This window comes from Gymnoscopelus microlampas, assembly GCF_963454915.1.
Source record: "Gymnoscopelus microlampas genome assembly, chromosome: 13".
NCBI lineage: Eukaryota > Metazoa > Chordata > Actinopteri > Myctophiformes > Myctophidae > Gymnoscopelus > Gymnoscopelus microlampas.
In genome coordinates this window covers 39,456,836-39,483,332 of record NC_139950.1, presented here as the reverse complement: position 1 = coordinate 39,483,332, position 26,497 = coordinate 39,456,836, and the positions used below count along the sequence as shown (strand labels likewise).

General features: G+C 43.0%; 2 protein-coding genes across 2 annotated transcripts in view; both read right to left on the bottom strand.

The window, feature by feature from the left end:
- Positions 1 to 61: 61 nt before the first annotated feature.
- henmt1 (HEN methyltransferase 1) lies at positions 62 to 5,212 on the bottom strand (the record flags this gene model as incomplete). The annotated part of the gene is made up of 8 exons (XM_084076119.1): positions 62 to 168; positions 1,043 to 1,210; positions 1,816 to 1,963; positions 2,241 to 2,427; positions 3,213 to 3,395; positions 3,619 to 3,753; positions 4,254 to 4,366; positions 5,120 to 5,212. The coding sequence occupies 8 exons, from the start codon at positions 5,210 to 5,212 to the stop codon at positions 62 to 64; spliced, it is 1,134 nt and encodes a 377-aa protein (XP_083932245.1).
- Positions 5,213 to 9,509: 4,297 nt separating this feature from the next.
- The window catches only part of cdh23 (cadherin-related 23), a 306,429-nt gene continuing 289,441 nt past the window's right edge, over positions 9,510 to 26,497 (bottom strand). The window contains exons 55-68 of the mRNA XM_084076986.1: positions 25,875 to 25,988; positions 24,228 to 24,357; positions 22,603 to 22,866; positions 21,629 to 21,790; positions 21,068 to 21,324; positions 19,867 to 19,964; positions 19,641 to 19,761; positions 19,232 to 19,311; positions 18,664 to 18,704; positions 18,485 to 18,545; positions 14,969 to 15,098; positions 14,097 to 14,216; positions 13,071 to 13,181; positions 9,510 to 9,951 (exon numbers count right to left, since the gene is read on the bottom strand). Of these exons, the coding sequence (XP_083933112.1) occupies positions 9,607 to 9,951; positions 13,071 to 13,181; positions 14,097 to 14,216; positions 14,969 to 15,098; positions 18,485 to 18,545; positions 18,664 to 18,704; positions 19,232 to 19,311; positions 19,641 to 19,761; positions 19,867 to 19,964; positions 21,068 to 21,324; positions 21,629 to 21,790; positions 22,603 to 22,866; positions 24,228 to 24,357; positions 25,875 to 25,988 (2,034 nt within the window). The 3' untranslated portion in view covers positions 9,510 to 9,606. The remainder of the gene's footprint in view (positions 9,952 to 13,070; positions 13,182 to 14,096; positions 14,217 to 14,968; positions 15,099 to 18,484; positions 18,546 to 18,663; positions 18,705 to 19,231; positions 19,312 to 19,640; positions 19,762 to 19,866; positions 19,965 to 21,067; positions 21,325 to 21,628; positions 21,791 to 22,602; positions 22,867 to 24,227; positions 24,358 to 25,874; positions 25,989 to 26,497) is intronic.

The window sequence follows — 26,497 nt, the reverse complement described above, 5'->3', positions numbered from 1 at the left end:
TAAACAGAGACCTGGGGGACCCCTGTCAACCACACGGTTTAAGTGGTCATCTTCCAGCAATTCAAAGCTCTGACTCCCAGTCATCCTCTTGGATGGCACTGAGAGAGTACTGTCGAGTGTCCGTACATCCAGCATCCTCCAAATCTTCATATTCACCATCCTCCTGATCTATAGGAACATAAACCACAGAGGAATTAATATTTGCAGAAACAAATAGTTCACACTATTTTTCACCTCAATGTTCATTGAAAAGGTACGCTTTAATGACATTTTGTATTAGTTTCCCTGGAACCATTCACACAATATTAACGTATAACACTAACCACATGAACCCTAACATTTACAACCCTCTATTCTTGGGAAACATGATTGGTGTAGAGGGAAAAAAGTGTAAACAAAGTTTATAGGGTTTAAGAGGTAACCGTACTAGGATTGCCAGCTCAGTGGCCTTGTGGTTGAAGTGTCCACCCTGAGATTGGGAGGTCGGGTTCAATCCCCTGGCTGGGTCATATCTAAGACTATAAAGATGGGACCCGATGCTTGGCAATCAGCATCAAGGGTTGGATTGGGGGTAAATTCTTGCAACATACTAGCGTGACCGTCATGTCCAGGGGGTGTACTTGTACATCATGGCTGGTGGGGGATGCACTTGTACATCAAGCCGCCTCATGCTACAGAGGCAGGACATCGGCTCCTATGGCTTGGAAACCGATGGTTCCAAAGGCTACTTAGTTTTACCATAGGATTCTAGGAATTTGGATTACATTTTCCATTTTTGGGGGGTATGGGTCAAAATATCCATGTGAGGTTATTGTAGGAAATCCCATTCTTTAACAATGTTGTTTTTATTTTTATTTTTATGATTCAGTAACATCGGTATCACAAACAAAAACAAAAAGTTTCAAAATACCATTTTAATCTTATAATTATAATTAAAATCTTGAGTGTTTTGCCAAATAGTTGGGGAACAACTTAGGAGGCAATATCCTCCAGGGGGCCCCGGCCCACAGGTTGAGAATCACGGCGTTAGTCACTTTGTTACCTTGATACTGGTCATTGACGAGCACAGCAGAGGCATCCTGTGTCAGTGTGACCAGGGGGTTGTCCAGCAGGAGCTGTCTGAAGTGGCTGAGGGTTCCACACAGGTCCTTGACCTTGGGACAGCAGGACCATAACTGGACCAGTGGAACACTCCCATCATGCCTACCAGCTAAGCAAAAAGCAAAAAAAAAAAAAACAGATTAAATGGGAGAGAAACAGTCCGAAAGACTGTTTTGTTGGGGTATCGGAAACCGTTGGTCCTGCACACCTCCAGGTCATATGGGACACACACAGAGTTTGCAGCCCTTGCAGTTGGACAGCGCCCGAGTTATGCCCAGGAAACAGAGACAAAAGATTCCATGAATTAATGTACATATAGATTATATTAAGCTACAAACCAGATGGCAATTAGCACACACTTTGTCCACAGAGTGTCTGTCACCAGAAATGACAAAATGTCAGAGGCAAATTAGGTCAAAACACGTCAGATTGAGGAAAATAAACAGCAGCAATATATACAATTCCAGAGCCACTCAGATACAGTACAGATACAGTAGTAGAGCTACATCAAAGAGGATTCAGAAACACTACTTTGTGGGCTGATGGCGTGAACAGAGATGGCACTAATCTCATTGGCTCTAGCCACTGGGCACCCCAGTGGCCAACAATGTCATATTAATGTAAACTGTAACATTTCTGAGAAAACTATCAAAAGTAGGTGACTGTTCATGGCTGCATTTACTGCTGGCTGTGCAGTAGTTATATAAAGTTTACCTTGAACTTGAGAAGCTTCCTCCCCCTCTCTGGTCCTCTCCTCCATCCTCTCCCTCCTCAGTCGCTCAGTCCAGTACATCACCTCATTCACCACGACACCCTGTAAGATGTTGTTGTCACGGAGACTAGGATAGGCAACGCTGTACAGCTTATGACAAAGACATGGGATGGAAACAATTCCAGAAGATTAGACCTCATAACTATATTCAAAGATATTCTTGGCCAATCATGTTAATAGTGTAATGCCATGCAATGTATTTGCTAAATGGAGCCAAGTGTAGCCTTCCTCTTATGACCAGTAAAGTGAAACTTCATAATCAAAGTTTGTTTTCTCTGTGTATGCCTTGAAATGTCCATCTATGAACTGTACAAGCTCCAAAAACATCAGTAACTGCAGGGAGACGGATACATTTTAATTGACTCACCAGAGTGTATGAAAACACTTCATCTACATCACTGCTCGGCACTTCACAGGCATTTTCTGTTGTCCTAAGCCTCTGAAACACCCCGATCTGAGAGCAGAAGCCGTGACTTGCCTCCTGTCCTGGTGGTGCCTGTCCCACTCCTGTAAAGTACACCTCATAACCATACTCCTCACAGGCCTTCAGAGCCCTGAGGAAATTAGAATTCCATTCAAAATCACATTACATTTTCATTGACCAGCAGGGGTGTGGTGTTCACAAGGAGAGTTACTTGTGAACTACTTGTGAGTTACTTAGGCCTCCAAAGGCTGGGAAATGTTTGTTCCATAAATTTGAAATAGTGTGGGTTTTGAGTCCAACACATGCACTCTGGTGTACCACACGACCGGCTTTGAATGCTATCAATGCAATGAATGGGACATTATCACGTTTTATCAGACCATTGAATGGGCCAAGTAGGCAACATACTGACCTACAAGCGATTTATCAGACCATTCATTGCACGTAATCAGGAGATAGGCCTACTGACCGACCCGGAGGCAGAGCAGTCCCCACAACATGATTTACGATTCTCTGCCTATCGGTACATAACTCGGACGGCGCTGAGTAGGCTCAAGCGAACGTCGCAACGTTCGGCAGGGCAACTCGCTCGCTTTAGCTCGCTCGGTGGTGCCTATCGTGACTCCAGTTCGATTGAGACTGTGCGCCTCCGTCATGGTCCGAAACCTAACTTTATATAAGTCATCTCCGTCGGTAGGTCAGTATGTCCTGATAACACCCAATGAATGGTCTGATAAATCGCGGGTAGGTCACTATGTTGCCTACTTCGACAATGGTCTGATAAAACGTGATAATGTCCCATTCAATGCATTGATAGCATCCGAATCAGGTGACCACACATGCTTTGTCATAGTTCTAGTCATTCTCCACCATCTGCCAACAATATTTGAAATGATAAAACTTTTAATAACAAACCAGGTCTGGAACTCGGCTCTGGTCCACTCAAACTTGTGGTCGTAGTGCCTGAAGCCTACCAGTCCGGGAAGAAGGGGGTTGTACTCAGAGTTTGGGGTGGTGACGATCACAGACACTGGGGCCATGAAGCCAAACACCACCTCAGAGAAGAGCTCCACATCAGCCAGCTGGAGATGCTCTATGCTGGATATAATAAAGAGAGAGAGAGTAATGACTTAATGTATGTGTTGTATATAAGTTGAGAGCTGGTGTCACATACCCAAAATGGCCACGCTCACACAACACAATAGTACTTTACCAAGTAACAATCCGACGCATTGTGACCTTGTGGATCGGCTATTTTCATAACATATTTGATGTAGAGTGAGAACAGAAAGGTCACCAATAGACACAAATGACCACTTACAGCTCTATGCTGGTCACTAGATCGAATCCTCTGAGGCGGCTATCTTTCTGTAAGACCGAGCCCTGGTACAGCTCAATGCTCAAAGGACGATCGCCTGGCTGGAGATAATCAGCTGGGAGAGGTGCCAGCCTGCGCCTTAACAAAAAAAAACAGCACACATATATTCTCCAATTGCAGTGACAACACCAAACAGCTACTTGCAGACAGGAAAGAAAGATATTATGATCAATAATTGATTTCAAATTAATCTTCTTAGTTCCTTATTTTCTGCGTATTTAGTTGCAAAGTGGGGGAGGGGGGACACGCAGCTGGACTGGAGACCAATAACATGCAAAAGAAAGTTAATGTAATAGTGCTGCTGCCATCGTTTTTGTTTTGTTTTCATAATCCATTATGATACACAATGTCCCATAATTATGTACAATGTGTGTTGTACACCAATGTGCATTAATTACAACCTGGGTGGGCCCCGATTTGCTGGCTAAATGTTCCATGAGTTGGACAATTATTTGAGGGCCCACTTGCAATATCCTCACGGTCGCAGCCCACAGGTTGAGATTGAGAATAACTGATATAAATGAATCGTGTCTGGAATGTCCACATTTCAGACATGATTGTAAATTTTACAACCTTACATTTTTTTCTTTATCACTTCACCATCGATGTCTATTCCACTGAGAACCTCAATTTCACGATGGAATTTTAGCCTGTATAGGAGTGAGCATTCGCAGCAGCCCAGATCCACCACCTATTGAGAGCACAAGCACAGATTATCATTATGATGATGATGTGTTCCTGACTAAGCCTGTTAAAATGATTACATAATCGAGATAATCAGTTATTTTGCATGATTTTTGTCCCCATATGGTGAAAAAATGTCAATGTTCGATGCCAAAAACACAATGAAATAGTTAATCACAATAATCTGTAGGTTTATGACAAATAGGCCTACTCATCAAGTATAACTTCATGATAGTGACAGCCGATACTCATTATGCAGAATGTCGAGTTTCACAAGTTTTCAAACGTGTAAAATGTATACAAATCTTTAGAAAATAGCCGATCTACAAGCTCACAATGCTTCGCGATGCAATGCATTGTGAGCTTGTAGATCTGCTATTTTCAAAGGGCCGAAATGTATATAGGGCTGAAGTGGTTACTGTCGGTAACTAGTAACTAAAATTTTCTAAACTAAAGTTTTCAAATAATTGTAAAAAAAAAAACTCAAAATTGTGCTTAGGTACAGTACTTGAGTAAACGTACTTTACTTTTACTTTTACTTTACACCACAGGGTAGGGTTAGGACCCTGGACCCTGACAGACAGCATTAGGTTCAGGCTCTATTGATTTTGTATAGCCTTGAATTACATACATTAACACTCTGGATTTTACAGTGTGTGTGTGTGTGTGTGTGTGTGTGTGTGTGTGTGTGTGTGTGTGTGTGTGTGTGTGTGTGTGTGTGTGTGTGTGTGTGTGCGCGCGCGCGCGCGCATGTGTTTACCTTCTTGGTGTTGTTCCTTTGGATGAAGTCCACTACAAACTGGTGTCTCTGTTGGTGCAGCGGGGGGTTGAATAAAGGCTGATTTGGCTCCATGTTGTTTCTGTCAAGTTCAGAAGTCACATTTATTTCTCATCTTAAACGTAGCGGTGTCAGGCCCATAGAGGTATAATATAACTGTCAGGCCGCTGTATTTAGAACACTAGTTTGTCTGCATGTGAATTCTATTTCGCTGATTTGACACGTGGCTACAGCGACACCTACTGACCTAAATAGGCCACTGCCTTACAGCTGTAAAGAGCCAATGCAAAATATCTGTTAGATACTGTGGTGAAAAAAGTACTCATATTTGTTTTACTTTAAGTAAAAGTATCAATACTGCAATGTAGAATTACTCTGTTACAAGTAAAAGTCCCAAAATTAGAGCAAAGGTACAAAAGTATTAGAATAAAAATGTACTTTAAGTACCAAAAGTAGAAAGTATTCATTATGTAGAATGTCCCCATTTCACAAGTTTTCAAATGTATACAAATCTTTCGAAAATAGCAGATCTACAAGCTCACGACACATCACATCGAGATACATTGTGTAGCTGTACTACTTTCAAATGGCCGAAATATATAGAGCTGAAGAAGTTAATGTGTGTTTTGTAATCTACAAAAGCAACCATATTCTAACTCAAGTTTGCAAGTTATTGTAGTGGAGTAAAAGTATAATTATTTGCCTGAATCGCTGTGTGGAGGCTGTCATTTTGAAGCTGTGAGTGGAAAGAGAGACAAGAAGCAGGCAGAGAGATAGAACGTCAGAACTTAGAAAGTAAATTGATTGCAAAAAGAGTTTTTACAAACCTACCCGGTTTGTGCTTGTGCTTGCACAGACCACTAGTGTTTTGCTGAGTGAAAACGAATCCTTTGCACTACATATTTGTGTTTGCACTTTTACATACATTTTGGGTTATTTGAAGAGTAGCCTACAAGTGTACTGTGCATATTTGATGATGGCTAAATGTCTAGATTTACTCATTCATGGGGAAAGAAACGAATTGTGTAATCAAGCCAGCTGAGCTGACTAGCCAGCTGACAGCAATCAGCCATCAATTTGGGTCTAGTTGTGCACACTGCAGTTAAGGTTATTTGACTCACAGTACCTGAAGCACTTTATTGGTTTGATTTAAGTCATTGAGAGTCATTTCTTTTCTTTATGATCTGTTGTACAGGTCAGGTTTGTTGTCCTTATTTGAAAAATCCAGATGAAGGAGCACTTTTAGGAGCAATGCTGTTGTGCAGACTTTATTCTTTTAAACTGTTAATCTATGTCCATCACCAGCAATGTACTGGATGTGTGCAACCCACTTCTGAACTGACATGATACTGACCATTATACTGACCATGATACTGACCATTATACTGACATGATACTGATGATTATACTGACATGATACTGGCCATTATACTGTCATGATAATGACCATTATACTGTCATGATACTGACCATTATACTGACCAGATACTGAACATTATACTGACCATGATACTGACTTGATACTGACATGATACTGACCATTAAACTGACCATGATACTGACCATTATACTGACATGATGCTGACCATTATACTGACATGATGCTGACCATCATATTGACATGATACTGACAATTACATTGACATGATACTGACCATTATACTGACATGATACTGACCATTATACTGACATGATACTGACCATTATACTGCCATGATGCACTGCTGACCATGATACTGACATGATATTGAGATGATACAGACATTGTACTGACCATGATGACTAACCACGATACTGACATGATACTGACCATGATACTGACTAGATACTGAACTAGCTGATCTACAAGCTCACAACACGTCACATGAACGTATAGATCTGCAATCAAATTTTTTGCATGACATCATTGTGCGACAAAGTATAAAATAACTCTAAAGTGGTTATTTGTCGATGTATACAAACAAACAAAAAAAATGCTTCTCCATTATTTGATAAATCGGAAAAGTAATCGATGGAATAATTGCCAAGAAGTTAATCGATAGTTGCTGCCCTGTTTAAGTGGTTAAGAAATCTAACAGTACCCTAACTGCTCTCTCACCTTTTAGTGTGACTGAGCTTGAGTATTCGAGAGCACATGCAGGTTAGGCAGGTTAGTACAGTTTGATTTCCTAAGAGATACAGATATAATGTAATACAGTACTTGCGTGAATGTACTTACAGTTACTAAACTTTCCACCACTGCTTGGCTCCCAGCTTCAGTATTTCCAGTACTTGCTTGTGTCGAGTACCTGGTGATATTGTCATTTCCCTGATTTCACTGATCTGGGTCAAAAGCCGTTGCATATTTCTTTTATTATCACAGATCATTCAACATTTCCCAACATGAATCTCAGGGCTGGTGACAATAAATGACAAAAAAACAATAAAAACTTACAAAATGGATGTATAAAAATAATATTAAAAACACACCACTCATTGGAAACGGTGTCAGTTGCTATTACAAAGGAAAACGGACGACAACAACAAATGTCATCATAGCACAATGTACACATACTCCAGACATCCACAACTGTTCTCTACCCATTTTGGTAAGCCAGCATTTTTCTTTAAAAATAACTCTTTTTTTTTTAAAGTTCCATTACATTTTCTTTTTAATATTTCCTATAAAATAAAAAAATAAAGCAAACATTGCTCATTTTGAGCGTATACTCTTTTACTCCCTCTGGTGGCAGTGTAAAGTCGGTTCATGGGCACAATGCCATCTTATATACTTCCCAGAATTGGGATAATTTTCTTTTTTTTTCTCAATATTCCACATATTCTCAAGACCACACTAAATCCTCAAGTCCATTGTAAGGCATTGCATCACTGCCCTCAATATCAAATGTCTCATAAAATGTAATGTTTTGTTTTTGCTGTGGCTCCGTGATAGTCATGGTCCATACTCTCTTTATACAAGACTTCTTTCAAGTAACAGTAAATGGTCTCTCTGTCCATATTTGGCTCATTCCATCCTGGAGTTTGTGAGCTGGGGCCAGTAAAACACAATGTTCATTACTGCCCTTGCAGGCTGGAATTTCTCTTCTTGTACCATTTCTCTTTTCTTCCAACAAAGCCTCCTCTTCAGCAGCGATGACATCACTAACAATATTCAAATTGAATATGCAAATCGCCTTTTTTCTCATGGAGGCAGGTGAATACTCTCATGAGTATTACCGAGAGACATTATCAAAGTGCTCTTGTCTATATTTAAACTTGATTTATCTGATCTCTATGTATCCGACACTCCCCCCCCCTCTCCCCCCCAATCAACACTGATTGAACTTTTAAACATGGGGAAAAAATAAAACATGATAAAGAATTGTGTAATTTTCTACAGTCACATTGACGGCCATTCGCTGGTCTGAGTGCATGTAGCTTAATTTTTTGTGTGTGTGCATTTGTGTGAGTGTATGCAGTCCAGGTATGACTTCAAAAGAACATGAGGAGAATGAGGCACCATCATACAGTTCTTAGATAAAGGTGGTTTAACAAGCTTCTCCTATCGGGAGGCGTATAGTCTCTCATTTTTTACCTGACTCTTTGCGTGAACATCACTGTAAGGTCCAGGTAATCTTGTCTATATTGCAGAAGTGCCTGTTTACGATCTTCCATCATTTAAGGTTGTTCTAATAAACCTACTCTTTGAATGCGTAACCTCAGACCACCATCATCAACATAATCCGCTCAAGCAATCCTTTAGTTAGTGCAGTGGTTCTCAAAGTGGGGTCCAGGGACCCTCAGGGTTCCTTGAGGGGGTTCCAAATTGACCATTACAGGTCTGCAACTCTGAGAGCGTACAAATGGAACCAAATGGACCCGTCACGGTAGCCTAGCCTGGTTCAGGACCATAAACCCCGCCCACTCTCTGAGTGGACTGCTTCTCTTGGTCTGGCGTTGTAATGTGAACCTAGGATTTATTCGGTACAAAAATGTATTGTCCAATGAGAGGCGGCGGTGGGAGCGGGGATCCCTTGTGATTGGTTTAGGCAAATTCTAAACCAATTCTAATTGGTTTAGGGAAATTCTAATCCCCTCCCCCTTGTAATCGCCTACACTGGAGCCAATGTCAGACTGAAGCTCCACGCAGCTTCAGTCTGATAATCAGGCTACCGTCACGGTCCATTTGGCACCATTTGCACCTTTCCACAGTTACACGGGGTCCACCATGACATTAAAAAAGTTTGAGAACCAATGAGTTGTACAGTACACCATCCCACTGACCATCACACTGACTTGTTGAGGTTGAGGTTCTTGAGATTCCCTCCTAGACTACACACACTCCACTTCTACCCCCCCCCTCCCCTCCCCCAGCCATGCCTCCCTATCAGGATATCGGTGTTGGGGAGATGGGTGGGCCCGGGGATGGGGGCAGCACAAGGACACACACTAGCGGTTGACTGTTCTCAGACCAGCGAGGCCTCGGCTAGTCATAACTCAGTTATTTCCAGGGGCGTCTCCGACTGGGTGCTGTCTCCGTCCTTGGTGCGGTGCATCGGGGTGGACTTGGCCGACTCTGTGCGAGCGTTGCGTTCGGAATACAGGCCGCCGTCGCCGTTCAGCGCCTCCAGAGAACGTCCCAGAGCCCGCTGGTCGTCCTCCGGCAGGCTGTTGACGTCGGAGCTCAGGAGCGTGCCCGTGCTGCCGTGGACCACGTGCACGCCGTCGGGACCCCTCATCTCCACGGGATGCTTGTGTTTGAAGCGCAGCGTTCCGCGCCCGCCGCCCATCCCGAGACGCTCGTCGTCGTCGTCGTCCATGTCGCTTTGGATCAGCTGTTGGGTTGGGGAATTAAATTAGTGTTTCACAGAGATGATATGGACACATGGATGATGCAGTAGGTCAGCAGGACCTGAGCACCTTCCATGGAAATATATTGAAGAGCAGTACAGCCGGGAAGAGAAGAAGTCTGGAGATGAGAATCACTGAAACAAAGTGAACCAGAGTGCAGCAAAAGAGCAAGTGAGTCTACACAGTGAGTTCAGCTCAGTGGTGGACAGTAACTGTATTTACTGTACTGAATTTAAGTACTTTTCTTTCTTTTTATTTGTATCTGTACTTTACTTGAGTATTTCTATTTTTTATTTTTGGTAGCTTGAGACTTTCACTCCACTATTTCAAAGACAAATATTGTAGTTTGGACTCCACTACATTTCTAGAAAGTGACCACCGGCAACAAAACGTACAAAAATACATTGTAAATCTCTATTTCAAAAATAGTGATTTTCTTTTTTGGAAAGGTTCAAAATTTCAATGCAACAATGCATTGATATTAAAAAGAAAATGTACTACATTGTAATTTGTACTTTTGTAAGTATTTTGAATGTTTTTTACATTGGACGACGTAGTGTAGCATGGAAGCGTGTAACTTTGAATACCTACTTTTTTTTTAAGTATAGGCTACTCCAGTTGCTCCATTTAAGTCAAGTACAAATCTGACTGAGCAACTTTCACTTGAGTAATATTTGACCAGGAGTATCTATACTTTTATTCAAGTACTAGGGTTGAGTACTTTGTCCACCACTGGTTAATCGTAATTCATACTCCATTGCATGAAGATGTTGCTTACCGACAAGATGTTATCTTCAAGCTGACAACATGTCAGTATAAATTATGCTATAGGGGGCACACCTGGTTCAAACAGTAGTTAAACACTTTCTTCCCTATAGAAAATCTAAGGCACAGTTCAGATGTAAAGTAAGTTGCCAATCACAGATAACTATATTTTATACTGAAATTCTCACTTAGTTTCTTCTGATTAGCAGACCTTCTCATACACATTATATTGCGACATACTGTATATTGCAGATGCCCCTTGCGTAGCATCAGAGTAGGCTAAAACTCACTATAAGAACTGCTATTTGACCCAGGTCTGATTCATACTGTGGTCAGTTAATCACAAAAAGGATAAGCAAATCAGAAAACACAATATTTCAGAAAACGGAAAGAGTAGATATAAATATTTGATGTCACTACAAAATAGAATAATTTATGACTTTTTGTGTATTCAATTATTTGAGTATCTAGGTCTATAGACCATTAAAATGCATCTACCCAGGGTACCAATGAATATGGAGTGGAACATTTATAATACAATAAAGATATTATAATGTAGTGATGTGTCCTATTTCCTGATGAAAATGTGTCTTATTGCTGTTCTTTTACACAATATTCTTAAAGGTCTTGCCTCAGTTTAACCTACGTTTTATATAAGTTGATGTTTGCTTGTCTTTAATGACACTTGTGTTGTCTCATGCCTAGCTGTGTGTATTCTGTCATCTTCTCTCACTGTCTTGAATGTCTAACCCTCTGTGCAAAACAATTTAGTGCTTGGGCAGCTCTTTTAGGCCTAGCAAGCTAAAGGGCTGTGTGGGATGATTTTCTTACAATACACATTGTCTTATTCCTTCAAACTGCATGGTTAGTAGGCATGTAACGATTCACTCAACTCAAGATATGATTCGAATCACGATACTAGGTTCACGATACGATTTTTCAAGATCTTTTAAACAAAATTATTTTCCAGACAAATCCGAAATCTGACAAATCCAGTATTTTCTTGTCTTTTTTTAAAAACATTTTACTGTGTTTTCTCTTATCGTCTTTTCAATACAATAGCAAATGACTGAAAACTCTTTTATCAATTCTCTTACAAAGATCCTGTATTTTCTTTTTTTTTTTACATGCCCTCTGCTGTTTGCATCGCGATAAATGTTTTATTAAACCGATTTGAATCCATTTACGATAAATCGCTACATGCCTAATGGTTAGTATAATTATTCCATGAAAATAATAGTGACGACGATGGGATCATTACTCCATCCTCATCAACAGCAAACACACTATTCAAAGAACTTCAGGGTGATGGAAGTTCTGTGAAGCGGATTGAAACAATAGAAGACAAGAGATCACTGCAGCAGCAACCATGCAAAACCAATGACTACAAACCTCACATCCGCACAAGATATGAACTCTGCGATGACTACAAAAATGGAAGGAAATGTTGGGAGAAGAAGGAACAGAGGGAAAGAAGCATGCATGCTATTTTAACACCATGGAACTGCTGAGATGACAAAACTGACACTTTCCACATGTCCTGAACAGAATAATGACAAAGTGTCTTTACCAACAAACAGACAAGCAACAGACAGACCAGAAGGAACGTTTACTATTTAAAACTGTGTCATGTGTAATATCATAATTGTATTACCGATACTACTATTACATTGGTTATGTTGATGTTATATGTTTGTGATAGTGGAGATTTAGCAAAATAGAAGACTGAATGTGTTATGTTTACTGTACTACAAGGCATTTTGAAGCCACAATCAATTATAGCGTGTGAAGGGGATTACCGGACATCCTACACACTGATAAAAAAAAACTACTACAGTAACCCAGACACACTTAATGGAGGGAAGACAGACAGACAGACACAGACAGACAGACAGACAGAGACCACAGAGAGTGAGAGAGAGAGAGAGAGAGAGAGAGAGAGAGAGAGAGAGAGAGGGGGGCTGGAAGAGGTGGTGTGTTTGTGGGCATGCACTGAGATGTCAGATCTTACAATGTAGATTTTTGTATTATTATTATGGCTGTATCCAACACTATTATGTTCGTTTTGCATCTGAGTGTTTTCAGTTTTACTAAACTGTTACTAAAAAAATGTTTTCTGTAATGCTAATTGGTTTTGTGAACTGCTATGTTTCGCACTTCCAGGCCACCATAGTTTAAAGCTAGCAATGCAAGAAGTGGTGAGACAGAATTGCACATCAGAGGTAGCAGCAGCAGAGGGGGAAAAAAAGAGTGAAATAAGATCGCCCTCCAGTGGCGGGAAACTGGAACAGCACACAGCAGCAGGTGAAGAACTCTGCCTCTCTGAACGAACCCCCACCTCAGTGATGGATGAGTGGTCTCCCATGCTGGTAGATTTGGTGACCAGTCTTTCTGCAAAGAGCTTTTTCAACCTCAGGTAGTCATCCAGGACAACCTTGAGCAGGGAGCCCTGACAGGACGGCAGTTATGATCAAACACAATCTATCACATCTACTGTCGCTGTCGGGCAGAAAACTTGGATCTACATATTTCAACCTTTTCAATAGTCTATTTCTCACTCCTCTGGGTCTCTCTCTTTATCATTATTTTCAAGACATGAGTTGGAAGGTTCAGCCCTCTGACCGTGTCTCCCATATATTTTATGAAAAATGGAGACTACATGAATAATGTAAAAACATACATTTGACTTTGAATTTCCGTGAGTGCATTTACATATACATGTAGGTTCACACAGGCTCACACAGGCAAAATGGAGGGTTAATTGCGTCCAAAACCAGGTGCTGCATTTAGCTTTGATGGCTGCAGCGAGCAAAGGCTGGCCAGCCATTTGTACAGCCTCATTCATTGGCCCAAAACACTGTCCCTGAAATTACACCAGCAATTTGCTCACAGCTGTGAATTTGACAGCAGTTTGACAGCTGTTGGATTTTGCAGAAGAAAGATTCCATTTGAATTATAGATTCCACTTGAATATCCAGCTAAATACCCAGATTACAGGGAACAATCATATTATATTAGATGTAATAGAAGTGTTTACATTACATCCATAGCATCTGTGAGATAACAGCAATAATCTGGGTTTACAGTCAAAAGTTATATGGTGAAGTTATGTCTTACAGCTACATATTCAGACATGTGCACAAGAACCTGTAATAAATCAAGCTATAGCAGGCTATAAATAAATCAAAAGATTGGGCAAATAATAGCCACCTTAATCCCCCCCCCCCCCCCCCCCCATATAACAGTGTTTTGCATTTTGCATTTCAATAAACTTAAACAGGGTAAGATTGGCTGTATGTATGCATGTTAACACGCTCATTGTGTTTATACCCCTGGATAAAGTAACAGAACTTGTGTCTCTCACCTTAATAGGCCCCTCCCTCATGATCTGACCCAACTTGGCGATGTTGTCGTACTCCTGAATGGCTGCTCTCAAATACCGGTCATCCTCAGGCTTGGCTTGAGGCTCCCTGCCAAATGTGCCCTGTAAAGTAACACACATACACACACACACATGAAAGCATGTATGGACACACAAAGACAGACACAATCAATGGAACATCCACACATAGACACAGGCGTGCTTGCACACGCGCGCGCGCACGCACGCACGCACGCACGCACGCACGCACGCACGCACGCACGCACGCACGCACGCACGCACGCACGCACACACACACACACACACACACACACACACACACACACACACACACACACACACACACACACACACACACACACACACACACACACACACACACACACACACACACACACACACACACACACACACACACACTTATACTGTGCACTAGGGCCTGCCCCACCACCAACCTGTAAACATTTATGGGCATGCACACAAACTCATCGGTGTGCACATGCAAACATAGACACACACATTTACTGTATGCTCATCCGTAGACACACACACATGGCAGACACACCAACATGCACAGTTATTGATTGATATTGTGAGGTGACGTGTGTGTGATGGGGTGACTGAGAGGCCAAATGATATTAAGAAGTGTAAACTTGAATGATGGCGGTGTCATCCCCCCGCAGTGGCAAAAGGCAATATAATTGATCAAGAATCACAAGCGTCTTGACAGCACTGTATCTCTGTGCACTCTGTGTATATATGGTTATATTCATGTATTTATTTTTATAGTATTTTACACTGAACACTGACAGTTATTGTGTAATAAGTGAGCCCAGATGGATGGCGGTACTAACATGAGTGCGTGCTGGGCTGTTCCACAGGTCCGTGATCTCACTCAGGTTCTCAGGCAGGTCGTCTTCGTGGTCGGCCTGGGCAGCCAGCTCCAGGTTGCGGCAGAATGGGTCCAGCCACACCGGGTTAGCTCTGCGTACACACACACACAGACTTATGTCACACCAACCGACACAACACCAACAAATTAGGTTTAGAATGGCATTGGGTGATATTTCTGACAGTCACACCAGACCTGAAAATAATATGCCCTGCCTGAAGGTTTCATTGAGACTCATAAAATGGGTTGGTAAAATCACAAAATCAGATTGGATGATAGGTATACCATGGATATGAAATCTTAGGCTACAAACTGTACGTCAAGGTGAAATCCACAACACAAGGTAAGGTGAACTTAAACCTCCATGAACAAACCGAAACTGTCACAATACACCATAGCCTGTTGCGAGTTATCTAACTATATAAATGGCGACCAACTTCCGCACCCTCGGTGTCCACACCCCACAGCTCTGTTATCGACTAAACAACGCACCGCCAGACCACATGTCGCCAACTGACTCGCCACGCCGGCCGCGCTGAATTTACGCCTCGCGTAGGGGACATCTCACTGCTCAATACACCTTTTCCACCGCGCAACATAATTAATTCTACTCACCAAATGTCGGACAAAACGGAAGGGGAGGCAGTTTCGTACCGTTTACCGTGCGCACGACCTCATCACCACAACAGCACGCAGCCGCTGCGGGGGTTTTTTCCTTTTTTTCCACACTTTTTTTTTGGTCACCATTTTCTCCAGGCACCATTTCTGGTGTAACGTCGGGTGTTTCTTTTCACCAGCCAATCACCTTTCACGTTGCCACGTCCGTTGCCACGTCGCGCTGACGTACGCTAAACAAGCGCTGCCGTGCGCACAATGCAAACGAGCCCAAAGGCGCGCAAAAATCAGCCGACCATTGCTTAGACACAAAGTCAGACCTGGCAACGCAGCCTACGCCAATCATGTGTGAGAGATCTACAAGCTATGGGGCAGAGACGCCACCGTATCTTAGCAACAACTACAGCGCTCACTCTCATTGGTCGTGTCACGCTAAGAGCAGTCTCCAGACAATGGCATCGCAGACAGCTTGCTGTTACTGCTGTAGCCATCACAGGCAGTTGCAGCACGACGGACAGGGCGCTGTGATAGCTGCCATGTCGCTAACGCTAACCTGGTTGTCATGCCTGCAGCGGCTGTGCAATCACTTTGTCAACAATGCACGTTCGTGTGGTCAATGTCTATATTGCTGCTCAGTTCGTCCATTGTAGATGGTGTATGTTTGTGTGTGTCTTCTGGAGAACTATGTAGCTCCACAGCAACTACAGTAACTAACGTAATGGCAGGACCGCCCCGTGCAACGCATGTTAGCCTGCATTATGGTCATGTAGTAATTTCAGATAATTTCGCTCCGATTACAGCAGTGTTTATCAACCCTTTCACGCCCCCCCCCCCCCCCCCCCCCCCCCCCCCCAAATACACGTACTTGATCTGGGACCCCCCCATTCTGTTTGACTCCGTTCCACAAGTAAATATTGTGAAAATAGCCGATCTACAAGCTCGAAACGCCTCACGTTCAGAGGCTTTGTAAGCTTGGAGATCGGCTATTTTCTACATGATTGCCTCTTTCTTACATTCTTTGCCAATGTGGCCCATGTTTTCATAGCATAGTTTATTGACTACTTCTGTTGCAGAAATGGCCATTTCCTTTACTTTCGGTTTTTTATTGTCTCCGCCAGGCCGAAAGGCATGGCGCAAGACTATGTTTCACCCCCTGTCCGTCCGTCTGTGATAGCTAATCTCTCACATCGTTGACTTGATCGCAGCAAAATAACAGCCCGATGTGGAGAGTCAGTGAGAGCTGGATAAACGACGTAAAATGTGTCAAAAGGAGTCTGTACGGCTGTCGATAAATGAACACATGACGTCGGTGGGAGAGCAGATATTGTGTCTTTTGGACAAACAGCAGCGTGGTGCTGATGTTTGTTGTGTGAAGCAGCTTAATGTCAGAGTGTTTGTGTTGGAGCGCCTCAGTGCGGCTGCAGAGTTCATGTGCAACCTCTTCCAGAGAGACACAGAGACACTAGAAACTCTGCTGGGGAAAAAAAACACTGCTGGGCATTGACTTTCCTATGGACATTGATCTACACACTGCAGGTATATCTGCTACACACACAACATCAAACTACACACTGCAGGTATGATGCAGCTTTTGCATTACAGCCAGCATGCCAGCGTAGTTCCCATATGGTTTCAAGGTGGGCTAAACCATATGGACCCCATGTCAGCAATGTCAGCGGCATCCACTTCAGTCCCAACTGCGATGCCCATGCAGGCTATAAGTAGCTTCTACCTGGCCCTTAGGTGGGCCCCAACTAGCCATGTTTATGTGGGACCAAGGCGCGTCCTAACTGGGTTTGCCCATGCAGGCTTTAACTGGGTTCTACCTGGGCCCTAGGTGTACCCTAACCAACCACAGTGCAGTGCCCATCGCTCCAATTGTTGTGACGTCAGGGCTCTCAATACTGCACATTGGTGGAGGAGGAGGGGCCGCAGGGCGACCGCACACATCGCTGAACCAATGGTAGCCCACGGATGTTTCCTCTGTGGATTTACAATCTGCCCCTCTATGCCACATATCATCCGCACTACAGGGTCTTCACTGACCGAGCCACGGCCCCACTGACCCTCATGACGCTACGCCACTTAAACGTGCGGCAGCATGCGCTGGGTTGCCAGGTTTGCACAGCCTGCGCCAGAAACAAGCAACCACCTTCATGAAAAAAAAAAAAACACCGAAATGGTCCGCAATGTTCCAGGGGTGTCCCCGCGCGTCCCAACACTCCACAGGGGGTCAGTGGACCATCAGGGGGTCCGCGGACCCCCTGTGGACCCCCTGAAAAATAAGAAATATTATTTCTTCAAATTTTTTCCTTTTTCACAAAAACTTTTCCACAGTTTCACTCCAACGATTTGGGTCCCCCTATATACACACGCCTGGGCCCCGTGCGCGGCTGGGATTGAGGGGGGCGTAGCCCCCCGAAACTCTAGTTCCTTATATGTAGCACTAGTGACAAATACTGTATGTGCACAAAAAATCACACCCAGTGTGAAGTGGGCGGTGTGGTCACAGTGGTCATCACAGTGGGTGATTCACTTTAAAAAAAACATAAATGTGTTTTTTTTAAGTGCACAGTCCTATTTATAGGACTGCACATGTGTCATGTGTTTCACTAGCCAATCACAGTCCTGAATAGAGTCAACCAGTGTACAATGGTGGCCAATCACGGTGCAGGGTTAGGGCGGTACAATGGTGGCCAATCACAGCGCAGGGTTAGGGGGGTGCAATGGGTGGGGGTCCAAACCTCACATATAGGGGCGGTTGCACCGCCCAAAAATATCTCTTTGCATAACAGCAGAACAAACTGATAGAAATCGCCTCGCTAAACGGCCACAATGAATAAGGCAAAAAATGTAATCTCACCCCTCAAAGGAGTACTTGTTGGTGTTGGGCATATCTAGAATGTCCATGAGGCCCTGGTTCCCTGAATTGCAGAGGACAGATAGATAGACCTGTTAGAAATACAGCCTTGGACATCTTGCCACATCTCGCTGTTAACGGCTGGGAGGGAATGTACCCTTCATTGTTGCTATATTTCTCACCTGTAGACCCAGCCACAATTGCCTTCAGCTTCCTCTTGTGCCTGCCACAGGAAATAGAGAAGTCATGGTGTGATAAACATGTTTACATGACTGCTCACACTTAGCACAAAAACATTTAACCCATTAAGACCTGGAACTGTGTCATTTTTAGATTTGAGCTAAAAAGCATTATTTTACACTTTGGGCTATTCAAAAATAGCAGATATACTGTTCCGCGCTACGAGCTTGTAGATCTGCTATTTTTGAAAAATCGTAAAAATGTGTGCAAATCTTTTAATATTTTAAAGCGAACATTTTTAACTCAAATTTTTGCTTCTGGGGGGTCCCTGGAACAACATATTTTGATGGGGGTCGGCGGCCAAATACATATAATTTTGGGGGTCCTTGACATGAAAAAGATTGAGCACCAGTGATATAGAAACATACGTTTTTCAGAAAACTGTTGAGATTTAGGAGACATGTAGAATCGGCTTCAGGTCTCAATGGTTAGAACACATAAGACCAACTCATGCAGTATTTGCCCTACGTTACAGAATGAAATGTGCTGTTATTGAATGAGGAGTCTTACACTCTGCGATAATGCCAGTTCATCAGGGCAAACAGTATACCGGCCAAGCACAGCAGCACAGCCAGGATAATTATGACCATCTGAGAAGAGAGGGAGAGATAGAGGAGAGAGAGAGGATGGATGTTTATCTTACCTAAAGAGAAGATAAATAGGAAGGTGCGCTCTGTGGAATGCAATGACGTCAGTTATCTATGACATATCTATGACATATGACTCCATATTTGGGCAAGGTTTCATCCTGAATGGACCACCACTGATGAAATCTTTAAAGAAAGATAACACAAAATATGTGTGATCGGTCCAGCAGTTTGCGAGATTAGCCCCGGACACAGACTCACAGCTTTCGGCCTGGCGGGATAACAAAATGCATTCCTGTATTCTCTCTGCAGAAGCCCCTCGCTACACAGACCTGCAGCGTGGAGGGATCCTCCGGTACTTTGCCGCTGACGGCAGGCTGAACGTCCATGACGTTGTAGTTCCTGAACAGGTTCCTGAGCTGCTCCTGGTTCTCATCGATCATCTGGATTACCCTGCCGGAAAACACGTCACATGGGACATTCATCATCCGGGACAACACTGAGGTAGGATTCTATCTAATCAATGATAAGCAAACTGTTAAGAAACGCAAATGAGACCTTTCAACATCCATGATGCGGTCGGTCTGCTTGTCGACCACATGGATCAGCACGTCCGTCTGCGAAAAATTCACCCTCCCCTTCTTGTCTACGTGGAACTAAAGGGAAGAAGAAAGAACAAAATAATCATGTGGGTCTCAAGATCCACATGGAAATGTGGAACCCGGACTTGGCTTAAGTTTTCTATGATTTAAGACAAATTTGGGTTTCAGGCAAAGTAAGTTTCAGCTTGATCAGAGCCTCATTGACCAATATTAAGTTAAATATTTGAAAAAAATTAAAGGTACTTCACTGGCCTACCGGTAGTATGCACAATATATTTGCCACTGATTGGTCTAGCCAGTGGTTTACAAGATTAGCTCCAGATACACAGATAGACAAAAAAGATTTCGAGATCCACTTAGGAACCACATGGCTCCCATGTGGATCTTGGACTTTGTGGCCAGCCTGTGAAGTCAGTCATCTATGGCATATGACTCCAAATATTGTACGTATTATAACTTATGACTCCAGATATGAGCAAAGTTTCAGCCCAATCCGAGCCCCATTGACTTCCATTCTAAATTAACGTTGAATAATATCATAATGTGAAAGAAAATGTGTGGAGGTACTATGGCCTGGGGGCAGCATGTACAAGGAGTTTGCCATGATCAGTCCTACGGTTTGCGAGATTAGCTCTGACACACACACACACACACACACACACACACACACACACACACACACACACACACACACACACACACACACACACACACACACACACACACACACACACACACACACACACACACACGAACGCTATAAAATGAGGTCCATGAGCATAATTAAGAGAGAGAGGTCAAGCATTAGTCTGGAGAAGTAAGTGGCAGCCTGTTGGGACAGGCTCATTAACACCCAATTAACCCTCACCTTTTATTAAGACCTGTGTGTGTCAATGGGTGTCAGTGGGGAGGTCAAGCAGATCAACCAAATTACACAGGAGACAAGGTTGTTTTGAGCTTTTCCCAAAGAAAAGACACTTAATTGAATGAATCCAGTGTTCAATCTGCTTTCTCAGTAAGCACGGTCCAACTTAAAAGGAGCAGTCATTTAAGTTGGACTGTGGTATTCAACAAAGAAAAAGGATCAGTTGAGCCTCATCATTTGCTATTGTTTTTATCTGAATAAACACACTGAAACTCTCTAACCATCTATTCACCTGTACGTCGTCTGTGTTGACAATGGCTCCAGTGATGTTGGACAGCAGTTTGATGAACTCGTCCTGGAAGAGGCGGACGTTCTCCGGGATCTCGTTGATCACAATCTTGACCCTCTGGTCGTCCCGTAGAATGTATATTCTCACCATGGTGACGTCGATGTGGTGCGCCTCATCCTGCACGTATACCTCGACCAGGAAGAAGCCTGGGTCGTAGGCAGTGAACAGATCGTAGGTACGGATGATACCGTCTGTCTCACCTGGGGACGGCACACAAGACACAGGAATGGAGATGTTACATAGGATGTAGATGAGTCATATGGGATGTACATTAATGGTACTAAGAACACCACTTGATTTCACTAATTAGGTGTGGAGATGAGAAAAAAGGGAAAAGTAAAGTTATACCACTGCCTTTTCTCTTCTATGACACAAACAAAATCTAAGTATATTTGAGTATACCCAGCATCTCCAAATCAGAGCCACGGTGTGAAAAACATAGGTGAAGACGATAAAGGTTTCAGAATTCCATAGTGCGTATGTATTGTACAGTATGTGGCTCACCTATGATAAAAATGTTGTCCACAACCTCGGTATCGTTGGATTGTAGTTTGATGTAGCGGATTGACATGATACCGTAGCGGACCACACTGTTGTTGCCTATGTCATGATCAACAGCCTTCACCTGGATAAGGTCTGAGCCCACCTTGGCATCCGCTGCCACTCCTGCAACGGTCAGAACAAACAGTTAAACCTGAGTGGAACACTTAGTTGCGTGTAAATCAGGTGTTACAGATACAGGTTCTATTTCCTAATCTCCTGACTACCAGAGGCAGTGCTTTAAGCAGTGGTGTAAAGTAAAATGTACTCAAGTACTGTACTTAAGTAAAATGTTGAGGTACTTTTACTTCTACTCCACTACATCTCAGAGGCAAATAATGTACTTTTACTCCACTACAATTATTTGAAAAATGTAGTTACTAGTTACTTTGTAGATTTTGATTATTATTTCAAAACATATATTTCTCACTTCAGCCCTATATACATTTCGGCCATTTGAAAATAGCCGATCTACAAGCTCACAATCGCAACGCATTGTGAGCTTGTAGATCTGCTAATTCAAAAGATTTTTATACATTTGAAAACTTGTGAAATGGGACATCCTGCACAATGAGCACTTGCTACTTTTAGTACTTTAAGTACATTTTGATACCAATACTTTTGTACTTTTACTCAAGTAAATTTTGAATTCCAGAATTTTACTTGTAACAGAGTAGTTCTACATTGCAGTATTGATACTTTAACAAGTAAAAAAAGGTGAGTGTTTTTTCCACCACTGGCTTTAAGGCCTGAGTATTCCCCTTACGCGAATGCATAAAGCACTGCCTCCGGAGGTCATTCGGGATTCATAGAACCGTATTCACCGTGCATTTGCAACTCTTGTCACATAAACACACACACAGGAACAAACATACACCCTCTTTTGCTCTCTCTACCTCTCTCTCTCTTCCTCTCTCTGCCTCTCTAAACAATGGTACCTGCAGTGTACTCGTCCTTGGTGAAGCGTGGCGGCTGGTCATTGATGTCTTCCAGGAAGATGCGGACTTCCTGCAGGGTGGGGTCATTAGCCGGGTCCAGGGCTCTGGCCCGCGACGCCCTCTGGCCCCGGGGAGGAGCCCAGTTCCTGTTGCTGGAGGCCTTGACAACGATGGAGTAGACGGGGATCTCCTCGCGGTCCAGGTCCTTCTTGACCTTCAGCACGCCAGAGGGATTCAGGCCAAAGTTCCCCTCGCTGTTCCCTCCTGCGAGGAGAAAGTGGAGAGGATCATGATAAACTATTAACTACGGATGTCCGATATTATCGGCCGATATTAGTATAAAAATGTAATATCGGAAAATATCTGTATTGTTAAAAAAAATTGTATAAGTTACAGGAGTTCTTATATAGTGTGTGATATGAAATGCGAGCTCACAGTAATCCTTAATCCTATTAGTATTACATCATATTCAAGGGCTTTTGGAGAGAAATGAGACCGACTCCAGTCACTTTCAAATTAGAGCACTGCAGAGGGCAGGTGTGTGTGTGTGTGTGTGTGTGTGTGTGTGTGTGTGTGTGTGTGTGTGTGTGTGTGTGTGTGTGTGTGTGTGTGTGTGTGTGTGTGTGTGTGTGTGTGTGTGTGTGTGTGTGTGTGTGTGTGTCTGTGTGTGTGTGTGTGTGTGTGTGTGTGTGTGTGTGTCTAGCTGACACTCGTTGATGCTTGTTAATGTTATTGGTATCAAGGCAATTATACTTCTGCACTGTCAAATAGGCCAACATCTAATCTACGATTAGTGGGACTCATTCAAATGACCACCAGTGAGTCCCGGGACTCACTTCACTTCACCTCACTTCATTGAATACAACATCACTGTATTTTCTTTATATGTTATATTGATATTATAGCTATTTCATAGATATGTGATGTTGTAGATCTGCTATGATGCTATAATTCTAATGAAAACGGCTTAAGGGGAACATCACTTTTTAGATTAATTCTTTCTTCAAGGACTAGATATTATGAGCTTTAGTTTTTACTGCGATTAGAACCAAGACAGAACAGCATAGAGGGCAAAGAGGAGGGGATGACTGACAACAACAACAACAACAAAGGAAACATCCGCACTCATGATCTAATTATTTTTTTTCAAAACTAACTAAAACTAAACTATAAGGAAAACCCAAAACTATTATAACCTTGGTTTAAACCAGGATGTTTGACAGCCTGTGCCGGAATTTAAAGTGCATTTCCGATCTGCTGTTGACAGGGAATGCGCTTCCATGTTAAACGGTTGTTTCACAGCAGAATACCAGTTTACGGCCCTGTTTTTATTACAGACCTCCGTAGAAACATGTTATATTTTCAGATTTGCTTGATAAATAGGTGAAATAATAAATAGCTTTATTCAGCTATATGTATTATTGATTCAAATATGTCCAGCACCTTCCTTTTGCCTATAGCATTCTACTGCCACTTGAGAATGATGTGGTGTCTGTATGGTATACGTTGCGCTTCATTTAGCAGTGAGAGAGAGATTAGTTAGATTAGAGTAAGTTAGATGAGTGTGTGTGTGGCGTATACAGTAACTGTGTGACTGATGTGCAACAATGAGAGAAACCCCTCACCTGCTATGAAGTAATAGACCACAGCGTTGGCACCTTCGTCTGCATCCACAGCTCCAGTCACATTCCCCGCGATGGTCCCTGGAGGTGAGTGCTCAGGCACTGACAGCACCTGGTACGACATACTGCCACGCTGAGACACACGCACGCACACACACACACACACACACACACACACACACACACACACACACACACACACACACACACACACACACACACACACACACACACACACACACACACACACACACACACACACACACACACACACACACACACACACACACACACACACCAGTGTCAGACTGAAGAAATGCATATTTTCTGTCCGTAGGCCCTTATAGGTGGTGCGCTTCCCATGGAAAAAAAAGTATAAATGCCTCAAGAAATGTGCTACTGTGTAGAATTGGTGTTTTCATCATAAGAAAGTGTTTTAATCCTATTCTAGGAAAAAAAGGACAGAAAAGACCCAATACCAGAATTACACATGTATGGGAGTGTACAAACTAAACATGGACCCATAAAGCATTGCAGAGGGTAATGCGGTTAGACCAGCACATCTGTGTGAGCATGACAGATATTATATCAGCAAAGCTTGCAGGCTTATCAAAGATCCATGCATCCCAACCATGGACATGTTTCACATGCCGCCACTTGGACAATGGATTGGTTGCCACAGAGCCATTGGCAGTAGGCTGCTTCCCCCAGACAATCAGGTTTATGAACAAGCAGGAAAGGAAGAAGAACAATAACATGCTTTGAAAAATGCTAATCCCCCCATCAGCCTGTCTGCCTGTGTGTAGAGACAGATACACAGTACACACATGCACGCACGCACGCACGCACGCACGCACGCACACACACACACACACACACACACACACACACACACACACACACACACACACACACACACACACACACACACACACACACACACACACACACACACACACACACACACACACACACACACACACACACACACACACACACACACACACACACAGACCTCTTACATATCAAGACTGCATACAAACATATGCACACGGAGCAGTGTGCACATACACAGAGGGATATATTTAGTAGGAACCATGCACACACAGCACCTTCACACACCCCAAAGAGTGCTATGATAGTCAGTAACTACAGTCAGCACCATAGTCAATAACTATAGTCAGCACCATAGTCAATTACTATAATCAGCACCATAGTCATCAACACTAGCTGTTCATTATTGTCTCTTTGTTATTGTTGTTATTGCTGCTACAGTGTTGACCATCCTAAACCAAATCATTTTACTGTTCTGTTCTGTTCTCTAAGATGTAACAATAAAAATATAGAATCTTGACTCTTGAATCAAGGCTCATGATTTTGCAGTGTACCCAGTCAACACGAATAGTGAAGAAACAAAGGAAATCATAGGGTAGAGAGGAGGGCACAAGTTCTTGATGTTCCGGATGTGAACCAATTGCTTTGTGGTTATGTGGTAAGGGGCAAAACATTTTGAATGCATTACATTTCCACTCAGTATGGTGATATACTGTATACAGGTGCATAATACAAGATAGAATAACTGACCAAAATAGACAGGGTGCTTAGAGGAGGATAAGCATCCCTGTGACCATGGATCTTTTCTATACTCACTGGAGGTTTATGGAAAACGGGCTCATTGTCATCAATGTCCGTCAACGCCACTTGAAGGAGCTGAGTAGTCTCATAAGGCACTGGTTGGCCCAGGTCATAGGCCACAATGATAAGCTGAGGAACAGAGGAACAGAGGAACAGAGCACATGTGAATGCAATGAACGGGGACTTGCCCAAACTACTGTATGTGGTTTGGATGGGTTCAATCCATGTCAATCCAAGGTTCAATCCTAGGGTTTCTGTGTGAATAGCGTTTAAGGTAGATACACACACATGCATATTCTCACTGGCTCTCTAAAGGCTAGTCCACACTCCTTGCAACTACTTGCAAAAGCATTATGCCCAAATGGCACCGGTCTGCAACTACGGGACGATTGAATGTACTGGTATAGGGTACTATATAAAGTTGTGTGTTTGCTGCGAGCGGGCAGGCGGGCAGATTAAGCCCAAATATGGATATGCCTGACGTCACAGCAGTGATGTTGCTAAAAATGGGCATTGTTAGGCAGCGGTTGACGTCAGCACAAATCAGCAAGGCAATGGTTCTTGTTGTGAAATCAGACCCAGAGCTCGAACAGCGGGAGAGAGCCAATGAGATAGAGAGAGAGAGGGAGGGAATGTGT